General features: G+C 43.8%; 1 protein-coding gene across 1 annotated transcript in view; it reads right to left on the bottom strand.

The window, feature by feature from the left end:
• The window catches only part of ABTB2 (ankyrin repeat and BTB domain containing 2), a 116,046-nt gene that overhangs the window by 5,195 nt on the left and 97,515 nt on the right, over positions 1–13,336 (bottom strand). Inside the window, exons 5-14 of the mRNA XM_027728620.2 lie at positions 10,459–10,624; positions 7,255–7,344; positions 6,732–6,833; positions 5,045–5,141; positions 4,275–4,410; positions 2,548–2,774; positions 1,674–1,852; positions 995–1,100; positions 775–877; positions 227–317 (exon numbers count right to left, since the gene is read on the bottom strand). Coding sequence (XP_027584421.1) covers positions 227–317; positions 775–877; positions 995–1,100; positions 1,674–1,852; positions 2,548–2,774; positions 4,275–4,410; positions 5,045–5,141; positions 6,732–6,833; positions 7,255–7,344; positions 10,459–10,624 — 1,297 coding nt within the window. The remainder of the gene's footprint in view (positions 1–226; positions 318–774; positions 878–994; positions 1,101–1,673; positions 1,853–2,547; positions 2,775–4,274; positions 4,411–5,044; positions 5,142–6,731; positions 6,834–7,254; positions 7,345–10,458; positions 10,625–13,336) is intronic.

The raw sequence follows: 13,336 nt of genomic DNA, 5'->3' as shown, positions 1-13,336 counted from the left end.
TTAATGGAAGAGCCTACTAAGAAAATAAGACTACAGACTGGAGGATTCTGTTTTAAGGCTGGTCCTACCTGAGAACTTTGGAAAAAGGATCAGAATACTCCTGAAATTCAGATGTATTGAAAGGAATTCCATTTCTACTTGTAAATTACCTATGATATTACATCTTACCTTCCAAGTAGGTGAGAAGATGATAAAGAATAAAGCAAAAGTAAAATAAGTTACATACCTTGAAAATATTGTATTTCATATCACTGATTTCAACAGTCTTGCTGCCGTGGCTGTCGTGCTCTGTTTTATTGGTCATTAGTGTCTTAAACCTGGAAATTGTTTTAAAAGATTAAATTTAATTACACTTTAGATTGCTGTGTTAGTGTGTCATATACTCATCAACTACTGACAAGCAGCCAAAGCAAGGGGAAAACAAAGATCCTTGTTCTTGTTTGCAAGTTGAAAATTGAAACATTTCTTTCAATTTAATGGTATTTAGTTAAGGGACAATTTAACCTACAAGTTGCTTGGGTCTGATCCAATCCCACCTTGTAATAGTTGGAAAACCTGTTCCTATGCCAATAATAGAGAAAATAACTAATAAATCCAAGTGTACCAGGTCAGTGTACCAGGTGAGTGTGAGATTCCAGGAAAGCTGGAGCGAGTGTAGCTCTCACTGCAAACTCCGAGAGAAGGAAAGGGAATGGGTATGTAAAATCCCAACTACTGCACATATGTTTTAGGGATAATCAGGTTATTTAATTATATCCCTGGTTAGTGACTCACCTGTTAGATGCAGTAACCAGCAGGACTTTGTGTGCATAAAAGAGCTTTCCTTCTACTAAGAAAGTTACGTCGGACATTTCTTTGTTGTTCAGAAAGTGAGGATCTGTCGGGTGAGGGGAAAAAACAGGTGAATATTTTTTTTTAAACTGTGCATGTTTTTAAAAAATAAAAAAGCCCAACCACAACCACAAGAACTTCCCGGTGTAGGTGAGCACCTTACCTAGGCGAGCGGGCAGCGTCTTCCGGATTTCAGGAATGCTGGGGATCGGGCTGCTCCCATAGCAGTGAGTGAAGATGGACGCAAGCTGCTGGTTGATGGAATCATTCTGTGAGGGGCATGGAACAGGTATTATCACTCTGTTTGGAGCAGGTTTCAAATGTGCTGTAACAGTTCACTTGAGGCTTAGAGCAACTGCATAACAACAGGAATAACCTCCCCACAGAGGGACAAGGATCTGAGCAAGTGTGTTCTGACAATTCTCAGCAACAGAGGAACAGCCTGTCAGCAAAAGCTCATGCCCTTCTCTGGAACAGATGAGCCCACAAGTGTGTCCTCAGCAAGGTCTGATTTACACTTAGCTCATGGTCAGATCCATTTGGTTCCCAGTCTGCAGTTGGTTTTAGTCAGCCAGTTACATCTCTTGCTTTTAATTTAAAGGAGAGTTACAACGCATGTTGTAGTGACCAGTTATGGAGGTATCAAGAGCTGGATCTGCTCCTCAGCTTCCCCCTGTCTGTGCATTTCAGGACTGCTTTGGGGGCTGTATATGCATTTAGATAAATGCTATCAGGGCCATTTCCATACCATAACTCCTTAGGGACTTTGCACTTGTTCTTGTGCACAACCTCGTACAACAACAAAAACACTGATTTTCACACTGTCACAAACTAATACTTACTTTGCTGGTTTTGAGGATATCAAACATGAGCTGCAAGCCTTCATTAACCAGTTCTTCATTGTAATCCTCCTCTTTAATAGTGACAAACTCCCTGAGGAGGGTCTGTACCACAGAGTAACGGGACTGGTAGAAGGTTGTCCGTAGGGATTCGATCCACACGTGGAGTTTCCAGGGAACCCCTGCAGCCACAGAAAAGGAACAGTGAAAGATGATTTGCTGAAGTACCTGTGAGTAATTGTCCTGCTGCTATTACTAACACTTGGCAGCACTGGAGTAGACCATTACATACAAGCCAACAGCACATACATTTTTGTTTGATATTGAAGGTGACTGAACTGGGTCATTGACAAATTATCTACACAAGCAAAGGATTGGTACCAGGATCATAAATTGGAGCTTTATGCTGATTGTTAAGGACCACAGACTCCCTGTTTTGTTCTGAGCTTCATGATTAGTCAGAGCCACAAAATAAATTTGAACTGAACTTGTAAGAATACATAACCCTACGCAAACATGGTGTGAGGGGTCTTTTCTCCTGGTTACCTGTAATACACAAGCTTTAAAACTTCTCTTTCCTACCTTTACATCAGGTTTGTTCTTTCACCTTTAACCATTTAATCTCTGAATTTTAGGTGTCAGTATCTGACAAAGGGATACGTCCCTTTGTTTTGATATGTGGGAACAGAGAATCCAGCCAAGAGTGAGGGACACCCCACATCAGGAATTTGTGAAGAGCCTTAAACACTTCTTTAATTTAAACTACACAGCCTGGGATAGCTTTGCAGTTGGAGTTAGTGCTCCTGCAAGTGGAAGGGGCAGAGGAAAAAGCTTTTTATGCCTTAAATTTGCACAATGGTTAAAAGGAAGAGCTTACCCAGTGCCCTGAGCTCCATGGTGATGTCCACGTAGCCGTGCTCAGCACTGTAGTACATGGCCTCCTGCAGAGCCTTCATCCTTGTCTTGCAGAGCTTGACCTGGCCCTCACTGGAGCTTCCCTGGCTGGAGGTGTCACTCTCCACCCCCTCAGCCAAAATCTCCTCCAGGGAGAGAACATCTCCCTTCACTTGCTGGGGCTGGGTCAGGAGCTTGCGCAGGACGTTCCTGAAGAGAAGGAGGAAGAGATTTCACTTATTAATAAGTGAAGTATCAATTCACACAGGACTGTGGTGATTTAGCTGTGGGGATTTGGCTTAGTAGATAATTTCCTTCCCAAAGACAGACAGCAGGCACTATGGAACAGCATTTAAACAACTTGTCTTTCCTTACCCCACATCCTCATGCCCTGTTTGTGCACATGGACTATACCCCTCATACGGTGGGTTTGTTTGGAATTTCACACAGCAGTTGCAAGAGAGAGACTTTCTTGTTTGTGTCCGGCCACTTTGGGAAGTTTGCATCATTGGTGTCCCTCAGCCAGCTGGAACCATCTGCTCTAGACATTCCCAATCCCAGCAAGGCCACCCAGCACTCGGCTGTGCTGCTGCATTGCCACTAGCTGGTGCTCTCCTTGCACCCACACCACTCCCTGTGGCTAAATCCAGTTAATTTGGGTCTTTAGGATTCGAGAACAAACCTTAAATTTCACAGTTTGCACGGTCAGAAAATGGTGGGAGGGGAACAGTGTTTGTGTAGTTTTACACTGTAAATAACTGCATTAGGCCGTTCCAGCTTTGCAGAGTTTGGGCCTCATTTGATCTTGGAATACTTTTCTGGGTGTATCCAGATGTGAGATGTACCTGGAGGTGCAGTTTTGTCACTGTAAAGCTCAGCTGGGTTCAAGGGAGCTGTTATTTAACATGCCATGTTGTACAACCCTGTGGGTTTCTCTCAGCCCATCTCCATGGTTGTTCCAGGGCTGTTTTAATTGGCTTGTTACACTAACATTTTTCCCTGGGAACAGAAGGATTTCTGGAAGAGTTTGAAAGTAATGACCTAGTTCTAAATAACTACCCTGCAAACAGGGTTGGAAAGCCCAGACTGGCTGCTCAGCATCATAATGACTCATCTCTTGGTTGGCCATCCGAAAACCAGAGGTGCAGTCAACCAGATTCTGTTGCAGATTATTTTTGCCACCTTAACAAGATTAGATTCTGTCTCAGAACATGACCCAGGATCTCATAACCTCAATCTCATAACCTACCCTTAGGTGGAACTCAGTCTGCTCACACAGGCCCTAGAACCAGCTCCTGCTCACTCCTAGAGCTGCAGAGCCAGACCAGCAAGTGACAGACTAAGAAAAAGCAAAGATCTCTGTTGTATTTTGTGCTTTTGACTAAAATATAATCCCTTTCTTTTATGAAAATTATAGTTGCTGAATAATGAAGTCTTGCATCAATTTTTTTTCAAAGGGATGCAAAAAAGAGCAACAAGCAATTTAAAAATCATGCCTAAAAGGCATCAGAATAGATTGAGAAACTGGTTTCTCACCTCTAAAAATGGTTATCAGGAGTGTCCTAACACCATCTTCTGAGCCACACACCCTGCGATTTGGGTCACAAAGTCATATATACCCATATATATGGGTATATATATATACACCATAGTGCAAAATACCCATAGTGCAAAAACCCCACCCTGTTCTGAACATAAACAGAGCCTTACCTGTGCCCGTGTGCTGCTGAGTGGCTGAAGCAATTCATGTCTTCGTGGAGAGATGAGGACATTCCATTGACTTCCAGCATGCTCAGGAGGGGATCTGCACCCCTGCTTAGCAGCAAACTGACCAACTCGTAATTTCCTGGGGAAAAATGGACAGAAACATTATGATGGTTCCTCTCTGGAAGCATAAAAATAGGAGTGGTAACACCAGGGCTCCTTTCTCTATCCTCATTAGGTGGAGGAGTGAGTGGCAGGAGACCCAGCACAGTGAGTATCAATATCCCTTCAATAAATGTTGGAGCAGAGCAAACCAGAGAGACTCATCATAAAAGCACAAAAATGAAGCGGAAAGAAATCAAGGGAAAAAAAGTAAAACCAGTTAGAGGTGAAAAGTACTGAAAAACAACAACTAGCACAGACTTGTTCCCAGAATGCCCAACTCCTGACAGCCCTCTAGAAGAAATGCACAATTTTACTTGTACTTAATAAACTAATAAAACAAATTTCTTTACATAACAGTGATTTTTCCCCAGGCTGGATTTAAACTTGTTAATTTTTTTGCATCTGGATCTTAGATCCATGACATGCCTGGACTAGGCAGGGCTGGTTCATGTTTCTTGACAGTGCTTTGCAAAGGAGTTGGTGCCATCAGCTTTGCTGTGGTGGCCTCTGGGAGGAGGCAAGTGTGGGACTAATTACAAAAGCAGATAATCAGGGCCCACCAGGCTTGTGGAAGCAAGAAATGGAGCATGCTGGGGTCACAAGGAGCTCACCTGCAGCCGAGGCCAGCTGGAGGGGCGTCTCGGCGTAGTTGTCCTCTCCAGTGTTCACAGCAGAGCCCTCAACATGGGCACCAGCATCCAAGAGCAGCTGCAACAGGCACATGGAAGACAGGGAGGTGGGAAAAGAGCAATTCAGAAGGGCAAACAGAAGGGGCTGTGTGTTAGGAAGGAAAACCAGTGGATTCACACTGAGGAGGGCACACACACAAAGGGCCCGCACACAAAGGCTACGGCAAAGTATTAGTTACGAAGCAAATTTCTCTTGCATTTCCTCACTCATTCCTCACCATGAATGGCAATTTACAGCTTTCTGTAAATTTTCTTTCGTTCACTGTGCTTTCAGTATTTGAGTTTATTCTGGAAAGGGGCTCAGCTGGCAGCCTGGAGAACATCACCACCTATTTTTTATCTCCTTTATGGACGTGCCTTTGCAATTGTAATTTCCCAACTCCAAAGAGCTCTGCGATCAGAGCTTCTCTTGAGCACAGGAAGTCCATCTTACTTAGCTTCATGCTGTGTGCAGGAAGCGGGGTTCCTCCAGGGAATTAGCCCTGGAGCTGGTCATGGCTCTCGATCTGTTGCCCTGTGGAGCCTGCTGAAAAAGGAGCTCTGGCAGCTGCAGTGATTTGTCACACAGAACCTGCTTTCATTGAACCACTGAGCTGCCTGTGAGGGAAGAACCCTCTCCCAGATGAAGGGGACAAGGTTACAAGGTGATGGGGGTGTTTTATGGCCAGGTGGGGCTGGCAGATGGCACAGGGGGTGGGACAGGGCAGGGAGGACCAGCCTTGTCCATGTGTATCCACCAGGATATTCTAATTGTGGGTAGTGCAGTCCAGCAGGAGCTTTGATATACTTGGCTTCATGTCCTGGGAGAATCAAACTCATATCTTACATGTAAATTAAGGCTGCCCAGGTAATTTGCCAGGTGGAATCTAATCTTTATAATTATTTACAAATGTACACAAATGATGAGTGTGTGCAGCCTCCATTTACTTATATCTTTTTTTCTTTCCCTTTGAGCAGAAGGTAAATTAAATTCATCAGCAATTGACTATCTGCTGTGATCAGTTTGTAATTCCTATGGAAGTCTGTGTAGGATTTCCAGGACTCCACTCCATTTTGCTGCCCTTTAATTCCACAGAAAAGGGAGCAGGGAGGATGTGCAGGCTCAGATCCCACGACAGTGTAAGTCTTATTCATGCAATTTTCAAGGATTATAGAGAAAGTTACAGATGATTTGCTTCAATTAGAGCAGAAATCAGCACACACAGAATTTTTGCACATGTAAATTTATAAACCAATCAATATCTACTGTCAGAAAGCTCCTGATCAAGCAGTCAAGCTGTAACCACTCCACATGAAGCACTACTTTGTCTAATACTAAAGAAATGATTGTGCAACATTGTTCTTGAAGCAGTAAGCCCTGGATCAATAGTGAAACCAAAGAAAAATAAGGAAACACATTGTGTTTTGTTAGGAATTCTATCATCAATTTTCCTTCTCCTCATTTCCAAACATGCCGTTTCTTTAGGAGGCTTTTTTTTTAGGAGGCTCCCACCAAACTGCAGGTGGAGCCTGGGCCAGATCTGTGCTCAGGAAGGCTGAGAGTCAGGGTCACAGTGCTGCACTTCAGCCCCTCCATGCCTCCCGGAAGGATTCTCAACCAGAATCTTACCTGGACCACGGAGATGTGCCCGTGTAGCACAGCAAAGGTGAGGGCAGTCCAGTGCCGGCTGTCAGGATGCACCGAGGGGTATCGTGGAGAGGTACTGGGAACCTGGCAGAAGGGAACCAGGCAGTCATTCCCCACTCTGCCTGTCTGCCACCATCTCTAGACTTGTACAGACCTGGCTTTTTCCTTTGTAAGTGACTTAGGCCACCTAGAGAACGCTGCTACCATCAGTCCCCTGAGCCTTTTTAATGGGCTTACTGGTTTCTCCTCATGGCAGCTCCCTCCCCTCCCCCCACCCCGTGCCTATTAGACTTCCAATGCCAATCATAATTGTAGTCACTAAATTCTCCAAGAGGTTTGGAAGGTTTTCTCCCCCCTCCAAAATCTCTGAAGACATGGTTTCTGAAAGAAATTCCTTGCTTGAAGCTTCCAGATCTGAAGCCTTCAGTTTCTAGAAGGAATTTCATAGCTGCTCCTATTAGTTTACAGATGAATAATTATGGGGAGAGGGTCCTCTGTTACTCACTGGTATATCTAAATTTGCTCCAGCATCTATAAGCATTTGGACCATGGCTTCATCTCCAGCAGCACAGGCGTACATGAGGGGGGTCATACCCTTCAGAAAGAAAAAGAAAAGAAAAATCAAGTTATCTTTCTATATCTATCAACACTGACACTGTCACGGACACAGGGAGTTTGCATCTTGTGTGTAGGGACAGCATAACACATGTTTTTAAAACAGTTTTCTATGCAGAGTAGGAACAACATACTGGTATTGGAAAGTGAGGTGGACAAAACACCAGGGGACAAGGCTGCAAGAATACAAAAGGCATCACTGAAAATCCTTGCTGTGTATTGTCCACAATTCTCGAGGTTTCTCAAGGCTGCCAACAAAGAAACAGCATTTCTTGGCTCATTTGTAGTCAAATGAACTGAAAGCAGAACGCAACACAAAAATACAGAAGATGAATTTATTTGGCAACTTCTCCCCATTGCTAAAATCCTATTTGCCACAATATTTCAGAATTTCAATCCCATAAATCTCTCTCTCTCTACTTAACCAGCAAACCATGACGGCTCAGAGATGAATTATGAGAGAAATGAGCCTTACTTATGGAGTTCATTCCAGAAGTAGCCAAGGACAGAAAGGAAATGGCCTAGTAAAATCCATTCCTGCTCAAATCCTATGACTTTCCTGCCCCCCCTTAATTATTGCAGGCATTTGAATTTTTCACAGGCAGCATCTCTGTTGCTTGGTGTGTAACAATAATACAGCTTCATCTTTACTGGGACCTGTATTGTAAAACAGAATTACATCTCTCACATAGGAGTTCTGCTCCTGAATTTGCAAGGCATCTTTTCCAAGCAGGCACAATTCCAAGCTTCCTGCTTTGAGGCAGTTACATGTACAAGTCTTTATACAAAAATCTTCACAAAGGTATATCTGGGTGAGGGGGTTTGGGAGGATCCCCTCTCATTAGAGATAAGTAAACTGAGAATTCAAAACTCAGGTCTGCAGGTACAAGCCCATATTTACTGCCCTGGTCAGGGTTCTAAAATTATAGACTTACCTTTTCCTTTTTTAAAATTTTTAGTATTAGTTTTGCATTCCCTGCTTGTTCCTCTATGCAAAGGGGAGTGTTTTCCTAAAAATCTCAAATCCCATTAAACCAGAGTGCTGCTCAGTTCCCACTAGAAGGCAATAACAGGGTCCTGCTCCAAATTTGAGTTTCTGAGCACATGTTCTGAGTTCTTTCCAAAAATCTCCACACTCATAGATGGAGAATTGGGTCTGAACATGCTCACACTCTGGGAATGGTCAAAATTCAAACCTGGATCTAAAGCCTTCATGTTAAATTAGTCCAGCAGTCCTGTCTAAAGCTTTTGCTGCACATGGCAGGTGAGAGATGGTCACACCTGTCTGTGAGGCCTTGCAGGTGCTACCAACTGTGCAACCTGTTAAGGAGATGCATCCTGACCAAAAGAACCCAAATGTATGAGCTTATACACTCTTATCTTATGACAGGACCTGTTTTATCTTGTCAGTTTTCCCAAGGCTGGGCATCTGCCTTTGACTTATTCCTTTCCAGGAAGGGCAAAACAAACTGGTGGCAAAATTCAGCTTTGGTTTCATACTCCAGCTGTGGCAGAGCTCGCTCCTAGAACTTGGATTTCACTCTGTCTGGGGTTGGTAGTGCCATGAAGGATCAAGTGGAGAATTTCCAGGCAACAATGTCTCCAGAGGGGGCCTGTCCTGCCCTCCTTGACTGGTGTCAAAACACTCTTTGTGTGGCAAAGATGACAGAGCTGCCCCGCTCACAGTAGGGCTGGTGAGAGGATCCCATCAATAGGATGGCAATGAGACCACCAATCAGTGACAGCAGAAACTCCTCCAACTTCCAAGGAGCTGTTTACAAGGGTCTCCACACATACAAAAGCCAGACAGCTCCCAGTTTTCTGGCTGAATGAGAGGTAGGAAACACCCCCCAGCGAGAAGTGACAGCCTTGGCACCACTGTCTGTGGCGCTGGGATAGTAAGGTTCACACAGCAAAATAATCTCTGAGAGAGCAAAAGGGCTACAGAAACAGGAACTGCAAAATTTATTTTAAACATTTAATACAGCAAGTGGAAAACCTTCATAATGTAAATCTGCCACCTTTGTCACTTTGACAGAGTGAATATAAGGTGCACCTATGAGGGGATACACACCTTTGTGACCACAAAGCTTGTGGTATTGGGTATGTAAATAAGGCAACTACATACCTAGATATATTTCTGCTCTATTTGTCTATACATCCACACTTCCTCTAAAACTGCAGAATGGTGGGAAGTACCAGAAAAGATGTGCCGGGTTCAGAATTCAGCAGTAAAATGCTGTCTGTAAGAAAACGTCTCTACCTGAACATAAACCCTTCCCACTGCTCAATATCCTCTTGTTTCAGAGACATGACAGCTCATTCTCCTTGCTGTGACAGCTGTAACGAGTGTTTATTTGGGGGAAGTTTTTTTTTTTCCTTTTTAAATTAAAAGCTAATTCTATGCACTGAATGATGCCCCAGAGGACAGACTCTGCTGTTACTTGATGGGACTGACAGCATGAGCAGAAGCAGCCAGAGATTCCCAGGACTACCAAATCCCTATGGTTCAATGGAGCAGAGAACAGGTAAAAATGAATAAACAGACACATCAGCACGATGGACTTTGAGCAAATCTAGTACTGACTGATGACACTACTGGGGTTCTCAGTGCTGTTTCTTGTATTCCAAACTGTTCCGAGCCTGAAAACCATCAGACAGCAACACCTTTTGGTCACTCATCACTGCCCCAGGCTGGATTTGGGCTGTTGAAGCAGAAGAGAGTGTCAGTGGCAAAACCCACTTTGTCTTGACATCAGACTTTCCATTCACTGCCTGCGTATTAACCTGTCTGCCCTCAGTGCCTGAGACAGCCCATCCAAGGAACAGACCTACATTCCAGCTGATAAACGATTCATTCCAGCCTCTGATGGGCATTTTTGGAGGGGTGGCATGAGAATGGGGGGGGGGGAATTTGAGGGGTTATTTTTTTATGTTTTCAGACTGCACTTTCAGACTAAAACATGAGGTAGAATTAGAAAAATCCTTGGAGAGGCAGCAAACACGACCTGGTGTATTGATTTGCCACATGGAAAGGAACAGGGAAGTTGTTCATGCAGAGAATTTGGGGGTGTGTTTGTCTTCTGTGACATACCTGGTCATCCATGGTGTTAACCCCATCGGGTCCCAGTGCATCGATTGCTTGGTTGATCAGATCTGTCCTCCCGCAGTTCAGCATCCGGAAACCCAGATCCTGCTGGAATTTTTCAGTAGCAGCTTTAGCATCCAGTCTCCGGAAGGAACTAAAACAGCATTCAGGTCTGTGGAAGACAAAATCATTCCTAGATGGTGCCCAAAACATGACAGGCACTGAGCAACCAGGGTTATTGCAGCAGGACTGAGGTTACTGTGCTGTGCAAACCTGCAACAACCAGGTCTCCTTAGTCCTACTTCTCAAAAACCCCTGTATTGTTTTAAATAATTATCTATATATTTTTTAAATATCATATTTGTATTTTTCTGCCTGTTATAGTCCATCAAACATACATAAAACATATTGCAAGGAGGAGAAAGAGGTGGAAAGTGTGTTTATTATACCAGTATCATTCTAGGATGAAATAATTTTGCTGCCTGCTTACCGGACTAGCTGTTATTTTGAAATAAAAGACATTTCTGAAAGAAAATAGATATCCCTTAGTCTTTTCTGGGGGAAAAAAAAATCAAAAAAAAAGAAATAAAAATGAAATTTAGACAGCGGAACACTCTCAACTCTTTTCCACCGAGGAAAGTGGGTTAACATTTCTACAAGGCTCTACCTAACTCCTTATCCTTCAGATGAGTATCAAACAACCTTTATCTCATCTGCATGGAGCCCAGGGATTACTGTAAAACCCTCTGGTTGTGTGCTCACAGACTCCTGAATCCAAACCTGGAAGTGTATCTCCTTCACTGAAGAAGCACTTTCGAACTGGAGGTTTCCTATCTCAGCTGGGCACTGATATGGTCAGGCCTTTGATGTTATTTTGGGGTGATGCCTCCACCACCCGCCTGGTTTCCAGCACAGCCTCTTGTGCAAGCTTTCAGTGAGTGAGATATCACCCTGCCAAGTTCCTCTGATAAATGAGATGCTTCCAGTACAGCTAAACCTCTTCTGGAAACTCTGGATGGCCTTGCCAGAGAAACAAAACACTCATCAATTCACATAGAAGATGCAAGATGAATCTTATTCACATTTTAGTTCAGCTGGTCATTTTTTTTCTGAGCTTGCATGGCTGGTGGATGACAAATGGTGAGCAGAAGCTGTGAGCAACGTGCTGAGCAGGCAAAGATCCCCCTGCAGCCTGGGGACTGGTCACCCTTGTACCAGAGCAACCAGCATCTCACCACAGCTGCTCTGAGAAAGGAACTGCAGCAGGGCACAATTTGGGGCAGAGTCAGCAGGGAAGGGAGCCACTGGTTCTTTGGAGATACAGCTGCAGTAAAACGTGCCTCTGTGGCAGCTGAGCTTTTGAAGGCAAGATCACTGAACTACTCAGATCCTAGACCAGGACACAGCACAGAGCAGAAGAGGACAGTGGGGTAAAAGGCCTAATATGCTAGACATATATAAGTCTTACAGCTGGGCTTTAATAACCCTATTCTACTAAGGTGGTTGGTACAGTATCACAGTGCTACAATATTATGACTTTGTATAATAGTAAGAAGAAAGAGAAAAAGAAGGATTCTGTGAAAAAAGTGAAATAAAATGACACCTCTTGAAATCCAGTGAACCTCAGAAAATAAGAGTTTTTGAAGGGATGGCACTTGTCTTCACATATTTTTCCTGTTTTGCCAACAGGCATAATTCCACCCAGAGCTATTGTCAGGAGGAAGAACACTCACTGACAAGCCCAGCAGAGCCACCAGAGAAACCGAATAGACGTGTCAGGGACCTGGAAAAAAAGGGGGCTCTGTAGTTCTCAGTGTAGAGCTGCCAAGAGGCCAATTGAGGCACAAGAATTTGAAGTTATAATGCGTGAGCTTTGCTGCTGGGGACCCACAGGCTCAGGCATGCAGAAGTTCCTGTTGTTCTAGAGCTGGACAGTGTGATTTTCTCTGATGGATGCAAAGGAATTGTTTTGTTTTAGAATGTGATAAAAAGTCCTACAAGAGCTGGGGGGGAGAGCTCACTGCTTGCTGCTGAGCAGCAGCTGTAACCACAGCAGGATTTCCATGTGTGAGTTGTTATCCTGCGGAGAAGAGAGGGAAACCCTTGCATGCTTCCCAGAGTGAAGGCTGTGCTCCTGCAGCTGCCCAGAGAGCAGCTCCTGTGTCCAGGGAAGGGACTGAAGAACTGGAGGTGGGCTGGGAGGAATGAGGAAGGCAGAGCAGGGGATGGGATAGGGCTGAGGTGTCCTAGTTTGGGAAGGGATATTTTCAGAACAGAGCAGGAACCTGGTGTGCTCTTTGCATTCCATAAGCAGTAACTACTACTGGAACTACTGGAAACAAGTGGGTTAAACAACTACTAGAATTAGTGGTAGTAAGTGATTTAAACTACTACTAGAATTACTGGAAACAAGTGATTTAAATTTGCTCTGCAGTGAGGAAAAATAATAATAAAAACATTGTGTGCTAATAATATTAACCCCCCCAACACTTATATTTAAGTAAGTGGAAGGGAAATACAGCTCTCTGAAATCTAACATTTCCCCACTTAGATTCTCATTTAACCAATAACAGGTGAGTGCTGAGGATGTTTATAAATAAATCATCTGGCAAACATAAAACAAGAGCATCCTATTAGAAGGCTTCATCCACTGAGACTCAAACAGTTGTTGTGGAGGATGTGGCAGAGAATAGATATTAGAGGTCTGAATTTTAGGTTATACTAATTATACTCTGTTTTTCTGCACAACTTCTCTTTCAGGGATGTCAACATACCCTACCTGGTGTATCACCACTGCAAGGAACATCATTATTATTATTTAATAAACAGACTTTTAGCCTGTGCTTCATAAGGAAAAGGGAGTTTCAATTTGCCTACAGTCACA

This window comes from Pipra filicauda, unplaced genomic scaffold (genome assembly GCF_003945595.2).
Source record: "Pipra filicauda isolate LSUMZ 115617 unplaced genomic scaffold, ASM394559v2 scaffold45_size4122338_pilon, whole genome shotgun sequence".
NCBI classification, from domain to species: domain Eukaryota; kingdom Metazoa; phylum Chordata; class Aves; order Passeriformes; family Pipridae; genus Pipra; species Pipra filicauda.
Note: the sequence above shows the minus strand (reverse complement) of the source record. Positions and strands in the feature narration are given on the sequence as shown.